The following is a 14,499-nucleotide window of genomic DNA, read 5'->3' as shown; positions in this document are numbered from 1 at the left end:
TCCTGTGTAAAAGCCCGATGCTGCCCTCACTCAGTCTCACATGTGCTTCCCCGAGGGGCAAGCATTTTCACAGCAGCGTCTGACAGAGAAACCCAAAACTCTCATGCACATCTCCCAATATTCTGCTTGGTCTCCCTAAAGCGGTGGTTCTCAAACTGAGGTCCATCGAGACTTTCCGGGGGTGGGGGGGGCGGTCTGGGAGATCCTGTGATATGCGTGCCGGGAGACCAGTGGGGCCACATGTGCAGCGCAGAGTGGCCTGGGTGTCTCACCTGGGAGGAGAGACTGTGCAGGAAGCAGCAGTAAAAAGTGTGGAGGTCCAAAGAGAGTTGGGAGGGGGCGTGGTTCAGGTACACAGATCATTATAATGTCATTGAACAGGAAATTATCAGGATGGATAATGGAATGCTGTCCTTTATATCTTGAGGGCTAGAATACAACAGAGGTAGAAGTCATGCTTCACACCTGAAGTTACTATGAGTGGTTCTGGCACTGCACCTTAGGAAGGATATACTGGCCTTGGAGGAAGTGCAGTGTAAATTTACCAGAATGATACCTGGACTCCAAGGGTTCAATTATGAGCAGATTACACAAACTTGGCTTGTGATCGCTGGAATTTGGAAGGTGTAGGATCAATACATCATCGGATAGTCAGATTCGATAAATAATTACAGAAATCTGGTTTAGGGGCTACTACATGGTTAAAAGTTAAGCAACAAAACTCAGATTATTCACAAAATGCTAGGTTAGATTGAAAACATTCTCATTTTATAGTGCAGATGCTCAGCTCAGCAGTTGCAGAAGGGGAAGTGAGATTAAGTGGCTGAACTAGTGTTTTCTAACCTGGAGCGTACATGAGACAAAGGTCAAGCAGTATCCTTTTTGATAGTTTGATTCTTTTAAATGAACATGTAGGTGTAACTACAAGGCAAACTGTTGAAGATGAGCTGAGTGTTAGAATATACAACATGACAAGCTCCATCTGTTAATGTATGGATTAAAACGGGGTCTTGACCATTGCCTGAGTAAATGTTAGAAAAGATGTTTCTCTCTTCTATGTTAAGAACAATGGCATTAATAAAAATTGCAGAAGTGTGCAATTGCAGAAGGTGGTTGATGCCAGCAGACATGTGGGCTTTAGACTATCTGCAAAAAGTGGGGAAATAGGAAACATCTGTGAGGGGCACTATGGGTTGACAAACCATGAGCGAATTCAGGCTCGATTATGCTGACCAGAGACAACTGTAGCCTAATATGGCATGTGTGGGAGGGGGTTTCTGTACAGATAAAAGGGACAGAATCTTAGAGATTGTTGGCATACCTCAAGAGAAGACAAACAACAGTCAGCAGAACATAACCCAGAAGACATGCCCCAGTGACTTTGCAGAGCAAGGACAAGAGTTCACTTGTCACAACTACTGCCGTTAAGTATTAATTTTTGTGTGGGTTACCATCCCTGTATTCCAAAAACCTTACAAAGGTTAAGGAGTGATTTGACCAAAGTTTTCAAGATATTAAGGAGAATAGGTAGGGTATAGAGAGAAACTATTTCTGCTAGTTGGAGTCTAGGGCTCAGGGACAAATTTTAAAAATTAGAGTCAGCACTTTTGATCAGTGAAATTAGGAAATGCTCCAGCACATAAAAAGTGATAGAAATTTGGAACTTTCTAAAATAATAGATCAACTATTAAATCGGAGGTTGACAAATTTTGTTAACCAAAGTTATAGAGACATGGGGCAAAGACAGGTGTATGCAGTTAGGTTGCAGATCAGCCATGCTCTCATTGAATGGGAGAACAGACTCGAGGGCTGAATGGCCTCCTCTTGTTCCTATCTCAGTGGCATCAGTAACTTAAAAGAATGATTCAAATATTCCTTACATTCAGCACTTGCATATCATGAATATTATCTATTATGATGTAGATGGGAGTGTGGAAATCAAGAGATTACTGATCCATTTGCAAAGGAGTTCTTCAACCAGTAAAGTGTGAGAACCACTTCTCTGAAGGAGAGAGAGAATCAGAGGGTCTCCACTCACCCCCAGTTATCTCAGTGGGGAGTGTGGTCAGATGTTAGCGTTTCCTCTCTTCCACAAAGTAGAATAAATTTGTGAAACAGGACACTCAGCAACCAAACTCAGACAGGAGCCTCTTTGATTAAACAGCTCTGGAAGTGAGAGCTGACTGCAGCACAGCAAGATCCAGAGAAAACCAGGAGCAAACACAGCTTTAATCAGCTCATCCAAGTTTTTATTGAGTCTGGTTTCACACATTCATTAGCAGGAGTGAGTAACACACAATTTTACATACTTGACATCTCAAATCACAGCTGCAACACTGACTACAGCTCCCTAATGGCACCACCTAGTGGGAACAGACCATTTTGCACAGTGCCCAACTCAACAGGAAAACTGCTAGAGCACGTTTATAAAAAAAATAAAAAATTCTCACTCCATCCAAAAACCCAGCTCATCATAAGCGCTTTAAAAAGGCTGAACTGACTCAATTTGCTTTATTTTTGCTGTGCTGAGCTTACTGTGAGTGACTTTTTCTTAAATTAAAATTACATGAGGCGGGAGTGGGATGTTACATCCCAGTAACGAACAACTGGGTCGAAATAGCAGCAGCAATACACAAGCGCCTGGCAGTTTGTATGGTGGGTTTTGTTAGAAGTTTACTTACAGGCAAGCTTTTACAAAATCACTTGTCACACAGTATCTCACACAGACAATTGCAGCGGGTGCAGGGTCTGAGTGAGTGTAAGTCTATGCGGGTGTCTGTGTGTGTGTGTGTAAGAGAACATGTGGGTCAGTGAGTAGAACTGGGTGTGCATGAGAGTTTGCGGGTTGATAGACGTGCCAAGGCACTTTGGGAAGTGGGTTTGTACTTAAAGCACTCCCAACACGCCATCCCCACTGCCCCCGACCTACACCATTACTTACTGATCGCAGTTATCTTACTGCGCAAAAGTGCTAAGCAGAGGCCAAGTCATTAGGACCTTTTACAGCCCCTTCCCCTCCCTCGCTCCCCCACCCCAGGGCTTGCAGAGACTGCCTCCTCCTCCCACTCCTTCACCAGCAAGACTAGTCCCCACTTGCTCCCATTAACTGACTTGCAGATGGAAAAAAAACAAGCAGAGAAACACTCCAGGTTAAGTGAGGAGTGAGAGATCATTGATTTGTGTATTTTTTAATGAATGATTCTCTATCTATACACCGGCACAGCTTGTGGATTGACTTAATAGATGTTACACGCAGGAAGCCCTGTTTCAGGGTTGTATCATGTTCACGGATCTCACAGACACCCTGGGGACCCACCCAAGCCAGCAGAGATCCTCAGACACACACACAGATTGCAACTGTTGTTCCATTACGTGATCTGGTCATAATCTCTCTGCCAGGCATTGGTTAACAACCTCCAGTAGGTGAGAGTTCTCTAGAGCTGCTGCCACTCGTTCCTTATCAGCCAGCTGCTTGTTCACTGGAAAAAGGAGAAGATTTTATTCAGGACAATAGCCTGGCACAATGCAAGAAATCCATGTCCAATCCACTGCCCAGATACTTGCTCTGCCCCTCCCCCCTGCCCTGGGCATTGGGCACAGGCCCCACCTCCCACCAACCAGATGCACACTCTGTCCACTCCCAGACACTCACCACACTCTTCCATGCTCGATCCACCTCCCATGATGCAAGGTCTAAATTGTGATTGTGTTAACGATCTGGTTTATTTTGAACAAGGAGTTCAGCTAAAGAAGTCTGGGAGTGTTGGACACTAAAGACTTTGAGACCCTCAATCAGTCCCATACCTCCCAGCACAGTTGCATGACACATGTAAAGACAGCACAGTCTAAAATGGATTGATCCAATATTACCCACACACAGTAGCCCCTTGCTCACCTGCATTTTCAGAAGCATGGGTTCCTGGAGTGATATGGACATCCACCTGCAGGAAGAATAGCTGCATGTTAGAAATTCAAAGCCATGTATAATCTTGGAAAGCAGAAGGCCGGAGACATAGGGGAATGTGCTATTGTGAGCGGAGGAAAGCTGTCCGAAATGTATAATCCTCTCCCTGTCTTAGTAAATTAGAATGACACAGCGCAAAAGGAGGTTTTTCAGCCCATCGTGCCTGTGCTGGTTCTTTGAAAGACCTATCCAATTAGTCCCGCTCTTCTGCCCCGAATTACCTCAGATCAGAGACTAAACCTGGGACTTTACTGATTTCCTGGAGCAATTCCACAGCAGCAATGCAGACTCCCACTGAGTCACCAGGGCAGTTCCCATCTTGTATATATTTACCCAGAGAGTATCAGATAACTCTGTCAGTACCAGGTAACTAAGAGATGCAGAAGTTACCAGGCAATAACACACACACACAGAGGTTACCAAGTAATCAGCACGCACTCCCAGATTATCAGGTAACTAACGCATACAGAATGCCAGCTAACCAACACACACTCCCAGATTACCAAACAACTAGCATACCCACGCACACTCCAGTTTACCAGTGTAATTACCATGTGTAATTAACACACACACATAGTTCTGGTCTCCATATTATAAAAAGGATACAGAGATGCTGGATAAGGTGCAAAAAAGATTTACAAGGATGATACCAGGAATGCAAGGATATAGTTATCAGGAAGGGATTGAGAGGCTGGGTCTCTTTTCTCATGAAAAAAGACTGAGGAGTGACCTAATAAAGGTCTTTAAAATTCTGAAAGGTTTTGATAGAGTGGATACAGAGAAAATGTTTCCTCTTGTGAAGAAGAGCATAACTAGAGGCCGTCAATATAAGATAGTCCCCAAAATATCCAATAGGGAATTCAGAAGAAACTTCTTCGCCCAGAGAGCAGTGAGAATGTGAAACTCACTACCATAGGGAGTGGTTAAACTGAATAGTATAGATGCATTTAAAGGGAAGCTACACAAGCAGATGAGGGAAAAGGGAATAGAGGATTAGAATGATAGATTTAGATGAGGAAAGATGGGAAGAGGCTCGAATGGAGCATAAACACTAGCATGGACTGGTTGGGCAAAATGGCCTGTTTCTGTGCTGTAAATTCTAGCAATTATGAAGTAACTAATACACACGCTCACAGATTACCAGGTAACCAACACATGCCCACAGATTGCCCGGTAACCAACACACACTCTCGGGTTGCCCGGTAACCAACACACACTCTCGGGTTGCCCGGTAACCAACACACACTCTCGGGTTGCCCGGTAACCAACACACACTCTCGGGTTGCCCGGTAACCAACACACACTCTCGGGTTGCCCGGTAACCAACACACACTCTCGGGTTGCCCGGTAACCAACACACACTCTCGGGTTGCCCGGTAACCAACACACACTCTCGGGTTGCCCGGTAACCAACACACACTCTCGGGTTGCCCGGTAACCAACACACACTCTCGGGTTGCCCGGTAACCAACACACACTCTCGGGTTGCCCGGTAACCAACACACACTCTCGGGTTGCCCGGTAACCAACACACACTCTCGGGTTGCCCGGTAACCAACACACACTCTCGGGTTGCCCGGTAACCAACACACACTCTCGGGTTGCCCGGTAACCAACACACACTCTCGGGTTGCCCGGTAACCAACACACACTCTCGGGTTGCCCGGTAACCAACACACACTCTCGGGTTGCCCGGTAACCAACACACACTCTCGGGTTGCCCGGTAACCAACACACACTCTCGGGTTGCCCGGTAACCAACACACACTCTCGGGTTGCCCGGTAACCAACACACACTCTCGGGTTGCCCGGTAACCAACACACACTCTCGGGTTGCCCGGTAACCAACACACACTCTCGGGTTGCCCGGTAACCAACACACACTCTCGGGTTGCCCGGTAACCAACACACACTCTCGGGTTGCCCGGTAACCAACACACACTCTCGGGTTGCCCGGTAACCAACACACACTCTCGGGTTGCCCGGTAACCAACACACACTCTCGGGTTGCCCGGTAACCAACACACACTCTCGGGTTGCCCGGTAACCAACACACACTCTCGGGTTGCCCGGTAACCAACACACACTCTCGGGTTGCCCGGTAACCAACACACACTCTCGGGTTGCCCGGTAACCAACACACACTCTCGGGTTGCCCGGTAACCAACACACACTCTCGGGTTGCCCGGTAACCAACACACACTCTCGGGTTGCCCGGTAACCAACACACACTCTCGGGTTGCCCGGTAACCAACACACACTCTCGGGTTGCCCGGTAACCAACACACACTCTCGGGTTGCCCGGTAACCAACACACACTCTCGGGTTGCCCGGTAACCAACACACACTCTCGGGTTGCCCGGTAACCAACACACACTCTCGGGTTGCCCGGTAACCAACACACACTCTCGGGTTGCCCGGTAACCAACACACACTCTCGGGTTGCCCGGTAACCAACACACACTCTCGGGTTGCCCGGTAACCAACACACACTCTCGGGTTGCCCGGTAACCAACACACACTCTCGGGTTGCCCGGTAACCAACACACACTCTCGGGTTGCCCGGTAACCAACACACACTCTCGGGTTGCCCGGTAACCAACACACACTCTCGGGTTGCCCGGTAACCAACACACACTCTCGGGTTGCCCGGTAACCAACACACACTCTCGGGTTGCCCGGTAACCAACACACACTCTCGGGTTACCCGGTAACCAACACACACTCTCGGGTTACCCGGTAACCAACACACACTCTCGGGTTACCCGGTAACCAACACACACTCTCGGGTTGCCCGGTAACCAACACACACTCTCGGGTTGCCCGGTAACCAACACACACTCTCGAGTTGCCCGGTAACCAACACACACTCTCGGGTTACCCGGTAACCAACACACTCTCAGGTTGCCCGGTAACCAACACACTCTCAGGTTGCCCGGTAACCAACACACACTCACAGGTTGCCCGGTAACCAACACACACTCTCAGGTTGCCCGGTAACCAACACACACTCTCAGGTTACCCGGTAACCAACACACGCATACTCAGTTTACCAGGTAATGAACTCTCACCTTGAAGCGTGTAGGCAGCGAGCGCAACAACTTGACTTTAATCGATAAGCCAATCAGGGTAGCCATACTGCAGTGCGGGATTGTGGGAGTGAAGGCCACCGACACACTGTTCTCATGATCAGTCACCTGGTATAGACAGGAAAATCAAGCTCAGTACAGTAAACTGGGAACCATGGCTACTCATCATCCCTTTTCATCGGCCAAGCCCACCAAGAGTCTTAAAGGAAGAGAGAGAAGTAGAGAGATGGATAGGTTTAGGGAGGGAATTCCAGAGCTTAGGGCCCAGGCAGCTGAATGCACAGCCACTAATGGAGGAGTGATTAAAATCAGGAATGCTCCAGAATTGGAGGAGTGCAGAGATCTGAGTGTTTCAGGGCTGGAAGAGGTTACAGAGATTGGCAGGCACAAGGTCATGGAGGGATTTGACATCAAGGGCGAGAATTTTTAAAATTACAGTGATGCCTAACCAGGAACCAACGTAGGTTAGTGAGGACAGGGATGATGGATGAACAGGACTTGGTGCGAGTAAGGATACAGGCAGCAGAGGTTAGGTTTACTCCTGGTGAGAGCACTTCAGTGATGTCAGAACCTCCAACTGTAGTTCCGTTAAACCCAGTCTCTCCCTCACACTAAATTCAAAATGTACAGAAGAAATAATTTTGCAATGTGAGTTTATACAACACAGACAGGGCCCACCAGGGGTTCAGTCACTCAGCACAAGTATACATTATTCAATTTAAATAACTTGTTTACATTCATCTTATCCACACCTCCCAATTTGTAAATCCAAAGCAGGTCCCAAAACACTTTACAGCTAATGAAGTACTTTTTGAAGTAGGAAACGTAGCAGTCAATTTGTGCACAGAAAGCTCCCACAAACAGCAATATGTTAATGAGCAAGTAATCTGATTTTATTTGGTTGAGGGCTAAATATTTGTCAGGATAGCGGGGAGAGGTTTTCTAACAATGCAATGTTAGGTGCCAGACTTAAGGCAATTAGTAAAGAAGAAAAAACTTTTTCATGCATGGAGTGGTTAGGATCTGAGGTGGTGGTGGAGGCAGGTTCAATTGACACTTTCAAAATGGAATGGGTCATTATCTGAAAAAGAGAAATATGCAGGGCTGCGGGCAAAAGGTTAGGGGATGGCGTTAGGCTAATTGCTCTTACAGAGAGTCAGCATGGACGGAGAACTGAATGACCTCCTCCTGTGCTCTAACCATTCTATCATTCTCTGATAGGTGGGAACGTAAGCTGAGGAGGACATGAAGTGGCTGCAAAAGGAGTGGGCAAGAAGGTGGTAGATGGAATATAATATAGGGAAGTGTGAGGTTATTCACTTTAGTCATAATAGAAAAAGATAATATAATAGAAAAGCAGAATATCTTTTAATAGACATGAAACTTATAGTGATGCTGAGAGAGACCTGGGTGCACTTGTACAGGAACACAAAGTCAAAATGCAGGTGCAGCAAGCAGTTAGGAAGGTAAATGGCATCTTGGCTTTTATTGCAAATATATTGGAGTACAAGAATAAGGAAGTCTTGCTACAATTGCACAATGCTTTGGTGAGACCACACCTGTAATACTGTGGCCAGTTTTGGTCTCCACATTAAGGAAGGATATATTACATTGAAGGTGGTACAGCAAAGGTTCACTAGATAGAGCCTCTGATGAGAGGCAGAGTAACTTGCATTTATAGTCATCGTAGTTTAGAAGAACTAGAGGTGATCTCATTGAGACATTCAAGAGTTTGAAGGGTTGATACTGAGAGGTTGTTTCCCCTGGCTGGGGAATCTAGAGCATGAGGCAGAGTCTCAGGATAAGGGGTCAATCATTTAGGACTGAGATGTGAAGACATTTCTTCACTCAGAAGGTTGTGAAAACTCCACCTGCGAGTTTATCCAGGGCTGAGATCGATAGATTTTTGATTTCTCAGGGAATCAAGGGATATGAGGAGCAGACAGGAAAGTGGAGTTGAGGGATAAGTTCAGCCATGGTTGTAGTGAATGGTGGAGGAGGCTCAAGGGTCAGATTGGTCTACTCCTGCTTCTATTTATGTTCCAGAACTCTCCTGCTCTTTTTTGAAAGTGCTGTGGTGTCTCATGCATCCATCTGAGAAGGCAGACAGAGCCTTGGTTTAATGTCTTATCCAAAAAATGGAACCTCTGATAGTGCGGCACTCCTTCAGTCCTGCGCTGACAGTGTCACCACTGTCTCCCCCTTGCCCACTAAGAATTTCAGGCTCTGAGTGTTTGGTTTAAACACTGGGAACTCTAGCCACCCCAAGCCACACTGATGTAGAGGATTACTAGCTGCAGCTTAACACTCTAATGCCTAGAATCCAGCAGCTTGAATTTGTTGATACTTGACTTCAAAGATTTCCTGCTTTGGGAGTGCAGGTTCTGCCATGACACTCCACAAATCCAGGAAGCCGCAGTCTAGATTTTCTGCTCAATATTCTTTTCGATTTCCTGCTTCAATTCTGAGCCTCCATTCCCATTACAAACCTACACAACAGCTCCCCAAATCCATCGAATGGTGCTATTGGAAGCAACTCAGATCGGCCAAAGGTAATAGGATGAAACATAGAAATATAGGATTAGGTCATTTGACCCTTCAAGCCTGCTCCGCCATTCAATATGATTATGACTGCTCCTCTGTCTCAATGCCAAACTCTTGCTCTCTCCCCATACCCCTTGACGCCTTTAGAGTCTAGAAATCTATTTCCTTATTAAATATATTCAGTAACTTGGCATCCCAAGCCCTCTGTGGTAGAGAATTCCACTGGTTCACTTCCTTCTGAGTGAAGAAGTTTCTCCTCATCTCAGTCCCAAATGGCCTACCCCATATCCTGAGACTGTGGCCCCCCCAGCCAGAGTAAACATCATCCCTACATCCATCTGTCCAGCCCTGTCAGAATTTTATATGTTTCAATGAGATCCTCTCTCATTCTTCTAAACTCCAGTGAATACCGTCGTCGTCGGCCCAATCTCTCCTCTTACGACAATCCTGCCATTCCAGGAATCAGACTGGTGAACCTTCGCTGCATTCCCTCTATGGCAAGTATATCCTTTCTTAGATAAGGGGACCAAAACTGCACACAATTCCCCAAGGTATGGTCTCACCAAGGCCCTGAACAGCTGCAGTAAGACATCCTTGCTCCTGTACTCAAGTCCTCTCACAATGAAAGCCGATATACCATTTGCCTCCTTAACTACTTGCTGTACCTGCATGCTTGCTTTCAGTGATTGGTGTACAAAAACACCCAGGTCCCTTTGTACATCAATATTCCTCAATCTATCACCATTTAAATAATACTCTGCTTTTCTGTTTTTCCTACCAAAGTGGATAATTTCACATTTACCCACGTTATACAGCACCTGCCATGTATTTGCCCACTCGCTTAACTTGTCTAAATCCATTGAAACCTCTTAACATCCTCCTCACCACTAACATTGCCACCAAGTTTTGTGTCATCAGCAAATTTGAAAATATTACATTTGGTTCCCTCATCCAAATCATTAATATATATTGTGAATAGCTGGGGCCCAAGCACTGATCCCTGCAGTACCCCACTAGTCACTGCCTGCCGCTCTGAAAAAGACCCATTTATTCCCACTCTGTTTCCTGTCTGCTAACCAATATATCACCCCCAATCACATGTGCTTTAATTTTATACACCAACCTCTCATTTCTCAAAAGCTTTCTGAAAATCCAAATACACCACATCCACTGGTCCTTATTTATTCTGCTAGTTAGATCCCCAAAAAACTCCAGTAGGTTTGTCAAACATGACTTCCCTTTCATAAATCCGTGTCGACTTTGTCTAATCCCGTTTCTAAGTGTCCAGTTATCACATCCTTTATAATAGACTCTAGCATTTTCCCTACTACTGATGTTAGGCTAATCGGTCTGTATATCTCCACTTTTTCCCTCCCTCCTTTTTAAGTAGTGGGGTTACATTTGCCACCCTCCAACCTGCTGGGGCTGTTCCAGAACTTACAGAATTTTGGAAAATGACAATCAACACATCCACTATTTCCGTGGCCACCTCCTTTAGTACCCGGGGATGAGGATTATCAGGACCTGGGGATTTATCAGCTTTCAGTCCCATTCATTTCTCCAGCACTGTTCTTTTAATAATACTAATTTTCTTCAATTCCTCCTTCTCACTAGACCCTAGATTCCCTATCATTTGAGAAGTTTTTGTGTCTTCCTCTGTGAAGACAGAAAGTTGGTTTTACTAACATTGCCAGGAATTCAGCCGTTAAAGACTTGTTTTAAAATCACAACTGCTTTTTTTAAGAAACCCTTCAAAGCAGAGTCTTACACAACATGAATAAAACTGCCAATTCTCAGTATTTCCATTAATTCTAGAAAAATAATTCCAGAGATCCTAGAATATGATCATATTTCACCACAATTAATTATTAATTCACCCCGTTCTCATTCCCATCCTCTCTCAAAGCAGTGACCAGTGCTGAGGTTATGATAATCTGGGTACCAATTACCCTTCGATAGCCAAGTGGCCACTCTTCACATACACACATGGGGGACTGCAAGTGTTCCTAATGTTCCTGGGCTCAGTGGAGAGTGCTACCCACTGAACCTCAGCTTACACTTTAAAATGTTGGCAGGCACAGCCCTGCTGATTTTCAGTGAAGTTTAGTTGCACAAACCCATCTTTATACCTTACTCGTGACACCTGAAAACATAATGTAATCTTATTTTAAGACAGTCTTGACCACGAACGAACACTTACGTTAACTCGAAGCTGTTCTACAACATTTAACTCCTCCAGACTCAGTGGATGCTCAGGGTCGTTAATCGATCTGATCAAATGTAAATACATTAAGGAAACTTTCTGCAGTAGACTGTGTTAACAACGTTCACTCAAAGGATGTGCTACTTGGAAAAAACCACCCCTTTACTAAATTCAAGCCTCAGTGGTGAATGGGGCTGAGAAAGGTCTGATTTACAGGTTAAGGGCCGAAAACAGTACAATTGAGATGGTCTTCCTAAAACATGTTCCTGATTTGAATCCTCCCAGCACAAAGGGGAACTGGTCAAATATAAATCCCATTACCCCATCATTCCCCTCCCAATCTGGTAATCCAAACCTGCATCAAATCATCTTCAGGACCCTTGCAAAGACCACCTCCATCCCCTCCCCAACACTCGCGCCCCGCTACCCCACGTCCCCTCCCCCCCAGGACCCCACTCCCCCGGGCTCCCCCAGGACCCCACTCCCCCGGGCTCCCCCATGCCCCCTCTCTCTCCCACGCGCCCTCTCCTCTCCCCCAGGCCCCCTCTCCCTCTCCTCTCCCCCAGGCCCCCTCTCCTCTCCCCCAGGCCCCCTCTCCCTCTCCTCTCCCCCAGGCCCCCTCTCCATCTCCTCTCCCCCAGGCCCCCTCTCCATCTCCTCTCCCCCAGGCCCCCTCTCCCTCTCCTCTCCCCCAGGCTCCCTCTCCCTCTCCTCTCCCCCAGGCCCCCTCTCCCTCTCCCTCTCCTCTCCCCCAGGCCCCCTCTCCCTCTCCTCTCCCCCAGGCCCCCTCTCCCTCTCCCTCTCCTCTCCCCCAGGCCCCCTCTCCCTCTCCCTCTCCTCTCCCCCAGGCCCCCTCTCCCTCTCCTCTCCCCCAGGCCCCCTCTCCCTCTCCTCTCCCCCAGGCCCCCTCTCCCTCTCCTCTCCCCCAGGCCCCCTCTCCCTCTCCCTCTCCTCTCCCCCAGGCCCCCTCTCCCTCTCCTCTCCCCCAGGCCCCCTCTCCCTCTCCTCTCCCCCAGGCCCCCTCTCCCTCTCCTCTCCCCCAGGCCCCCTCTCCCTCTCCTCTCCCCCAGGCCCCCTCTCCCTCTCCTCTCCCCCAGGCCCCCTCTCCCTCTCCTCTCCCCCAGGCCCCCTCTCCCTCTCCTCTCCCCCAGGCCCCCTCTCCCTCTCCCTCTCCTCTCCCCCAGGCCCCCTCTCCCTCTCCTTCTCCTCTCCCCCAGGCCCCCTCTCCCTCTCCTCTCCCCCAGGCCCCCTCTCCCTCTCCTCCTCTCCCCCAGGCCCCCTCTCCCTCTCCTCTCCCCCAGGCCCCCTCTCCCTCTCCTCTCCCCCAGGCCCCCTCTCCCTCTCCTCTCCCCCAGGCCCCCTCTCCCTCTCCTCTCCCCCAGGCCCCCATCTCCCTCCCCTCTCCCCCAGGCCCCCTCTCCCTCTCCTCTCCCCCAGGCCCCCTCTCTCCCTCTCCTCTCCTCTCCCCCAGGCCCCCTCTCTCCCTCTCCTCTCCTCTCCCCCAGGCCCCCTCTCTCCCTCTCCTCTCCTCTCCCCCAGGCCCCCTCTCCCTCTCCTCTCCCCCAGGCCCTCCTCCCTCTCCTCTCCCCCACACCTCCTCCCTCTCCCTCTCCTCTCCCCTGTCAGTGCCCAACAGGCTTCCTGTTAAATTCCACCCTCCCAGAAACTCTCCGGGTTTTGTCCCCGCTCCCGGATATCGAAGATCTCTCGGTTGTCGATGGCGTCCACCGCCTCCTCCTCCTGCTCCCGCGCCGTGAGCGGCCGCTCCGAGCTCCGCCCGTAAATCAGCGGGTTGGCATTCTCCAGCCGGGCACCAGCTGCCATTACAGCCCCCAACCCCGCTTCATACACTTCCGGCTCCGGGTCAGAAGGCGTGAACTCACGCGACAGGGAGAGGAGCGAGGTCGGAGCGGTGGAGGGCGGGGCTGGAGCGGTGGGCGGGGCCATAGTGAGGGGGGGTGGGACCGGAGCGGGGCGAAGCGGAGGGGGCGGAGCCATAGCGGGAGGAGGCGGGGCCATAGGGAGAGGAGCGGTGTCGGAGCGGTGGAGGGCGGGGCTGGAGGGAAGTGGGCGGGGCCATAGTGAGGGGGGGTGGGACCGGAGCACGGCGAAGCGGAGGGGGCGGGGCCATAGCGAGAGGAGCGGGGTCGGAGCAGTGGAGGGCAGGACCGGAGTGGAGTGGGCGGGGCTTAAGGGGGCGGGGCTGGTGTGGAGAGGGCGGGGCCATAGCGAGAGGGGTGCGGGGACGGGCCCAGAGCGGGGTTGGCGGAGTGGAGAGGCGGGGCCAGAGCAAGGAGGTGGGTGTTGCGGAGGGGCGGGGCCAGAGCAGGGTGTGGCGGAGGGGCGGGGCCAGAGCAGGGTGTGGCGGAGGGGCGGGGCCAGAGCAGGGGTGGCGGAGGGGTGGGGCCAGAGCCTCAGAGCGACGGGAGGGCGGGGCTTCTGGATCTCCATAGAAACAGAGGAGGCCATTCGGCCCCCCATGGACTGTGCCAGCCTCATCCCAGTTTCCAGTTCCTTGCTCCATATTCCTGTAGGTTCTGGCACCAAGTGCCCATTGCAGTGGATTTTAAATTGATTGGAGTTTCTGTCTCTCCTTTCAGGCCTCCCAAGGTGAGCAACTCTGGGCAAAAAATAAATAAGGGAGACTTCACCTTATGCGGGCTGCTGACTGGTGCTTGGGAGCAGTGCCCCCTGCCCAG

General features: G+C 49.6%; 1 protein-coding gene across 1 annotated transcript; it reads right to left on the bottom strand.

The window, feature by feature from the left end:
* Positions 1-2,227: 2,227 nt before the first annotated feature.
* Positions 2,228-13,661, bottom strand: ciao2b (cytosolic iron-sulfur assembly component 2B). The gene is made up of 5 exons (XM_078544674.1): positions 13,498-13,661; positions 11,798-11,877; positions 7,036-7,161; positions 3,896-3,941; positions 2,228-3,479 (listed from the first exon to the last, which is right to left on the bottom strand). The coding sequence occupies exons 1-5, from the start codon at positions 13,622-13,624 to the stop codon at positions 3,382-3,384; spliced, it is 477 nt and encodes a 158-aa protein (XP_078400800.1). The 5' UTR covers positions 13,625-13,661; the 3' UTR covers positions 2,228-3,381.
* Between the last annotated feature and the right edge of the window lie 838 nt (positions 13,662-14,499).

This window comes from Cetorhinus maximus, chromosome 6 (assembly GCF_964194155.1).
Source record: "Cetorhinus maximus chromosome 6, sCetMax3.hap1.1, whole genome shotgun sequence".
Classification (NCBI taxonomy): Eukaryota; Metazoa; Chordata; class Chondrichthyes; order Lamniformes; family Cetorhinidae; genus Cetorhinus; species Cetorhinus maximus.
Note: the sequence above shows the minus strand (reverse complement) of the source record. Positions and strands in the feature narration are given on the sequence as shown.

Coding starts and splice junctions, on each gene's coding strand:
- ciao2b (XM_078544674.1), bottom strand. CDS start 13,624: ATGGCAGCTGGTGCCCGGCTGGAGAATGCCAACCCGCTGATTTACGGG. Junction 11,878..13,497: donor CGACAACCGAGAGATCTTCG/ATATCCGGGAGC, acceptor TAATGTATTTAC/ATTTGATCAGATCGATTAAC. Junction 3,480..3,895: donor CCATGCTTCTGAAAATGCAG/GTGAGCAAGGGG, acceptor TCCTTTTTCCAG/TGAACAAGCAGCTGGCTGAT.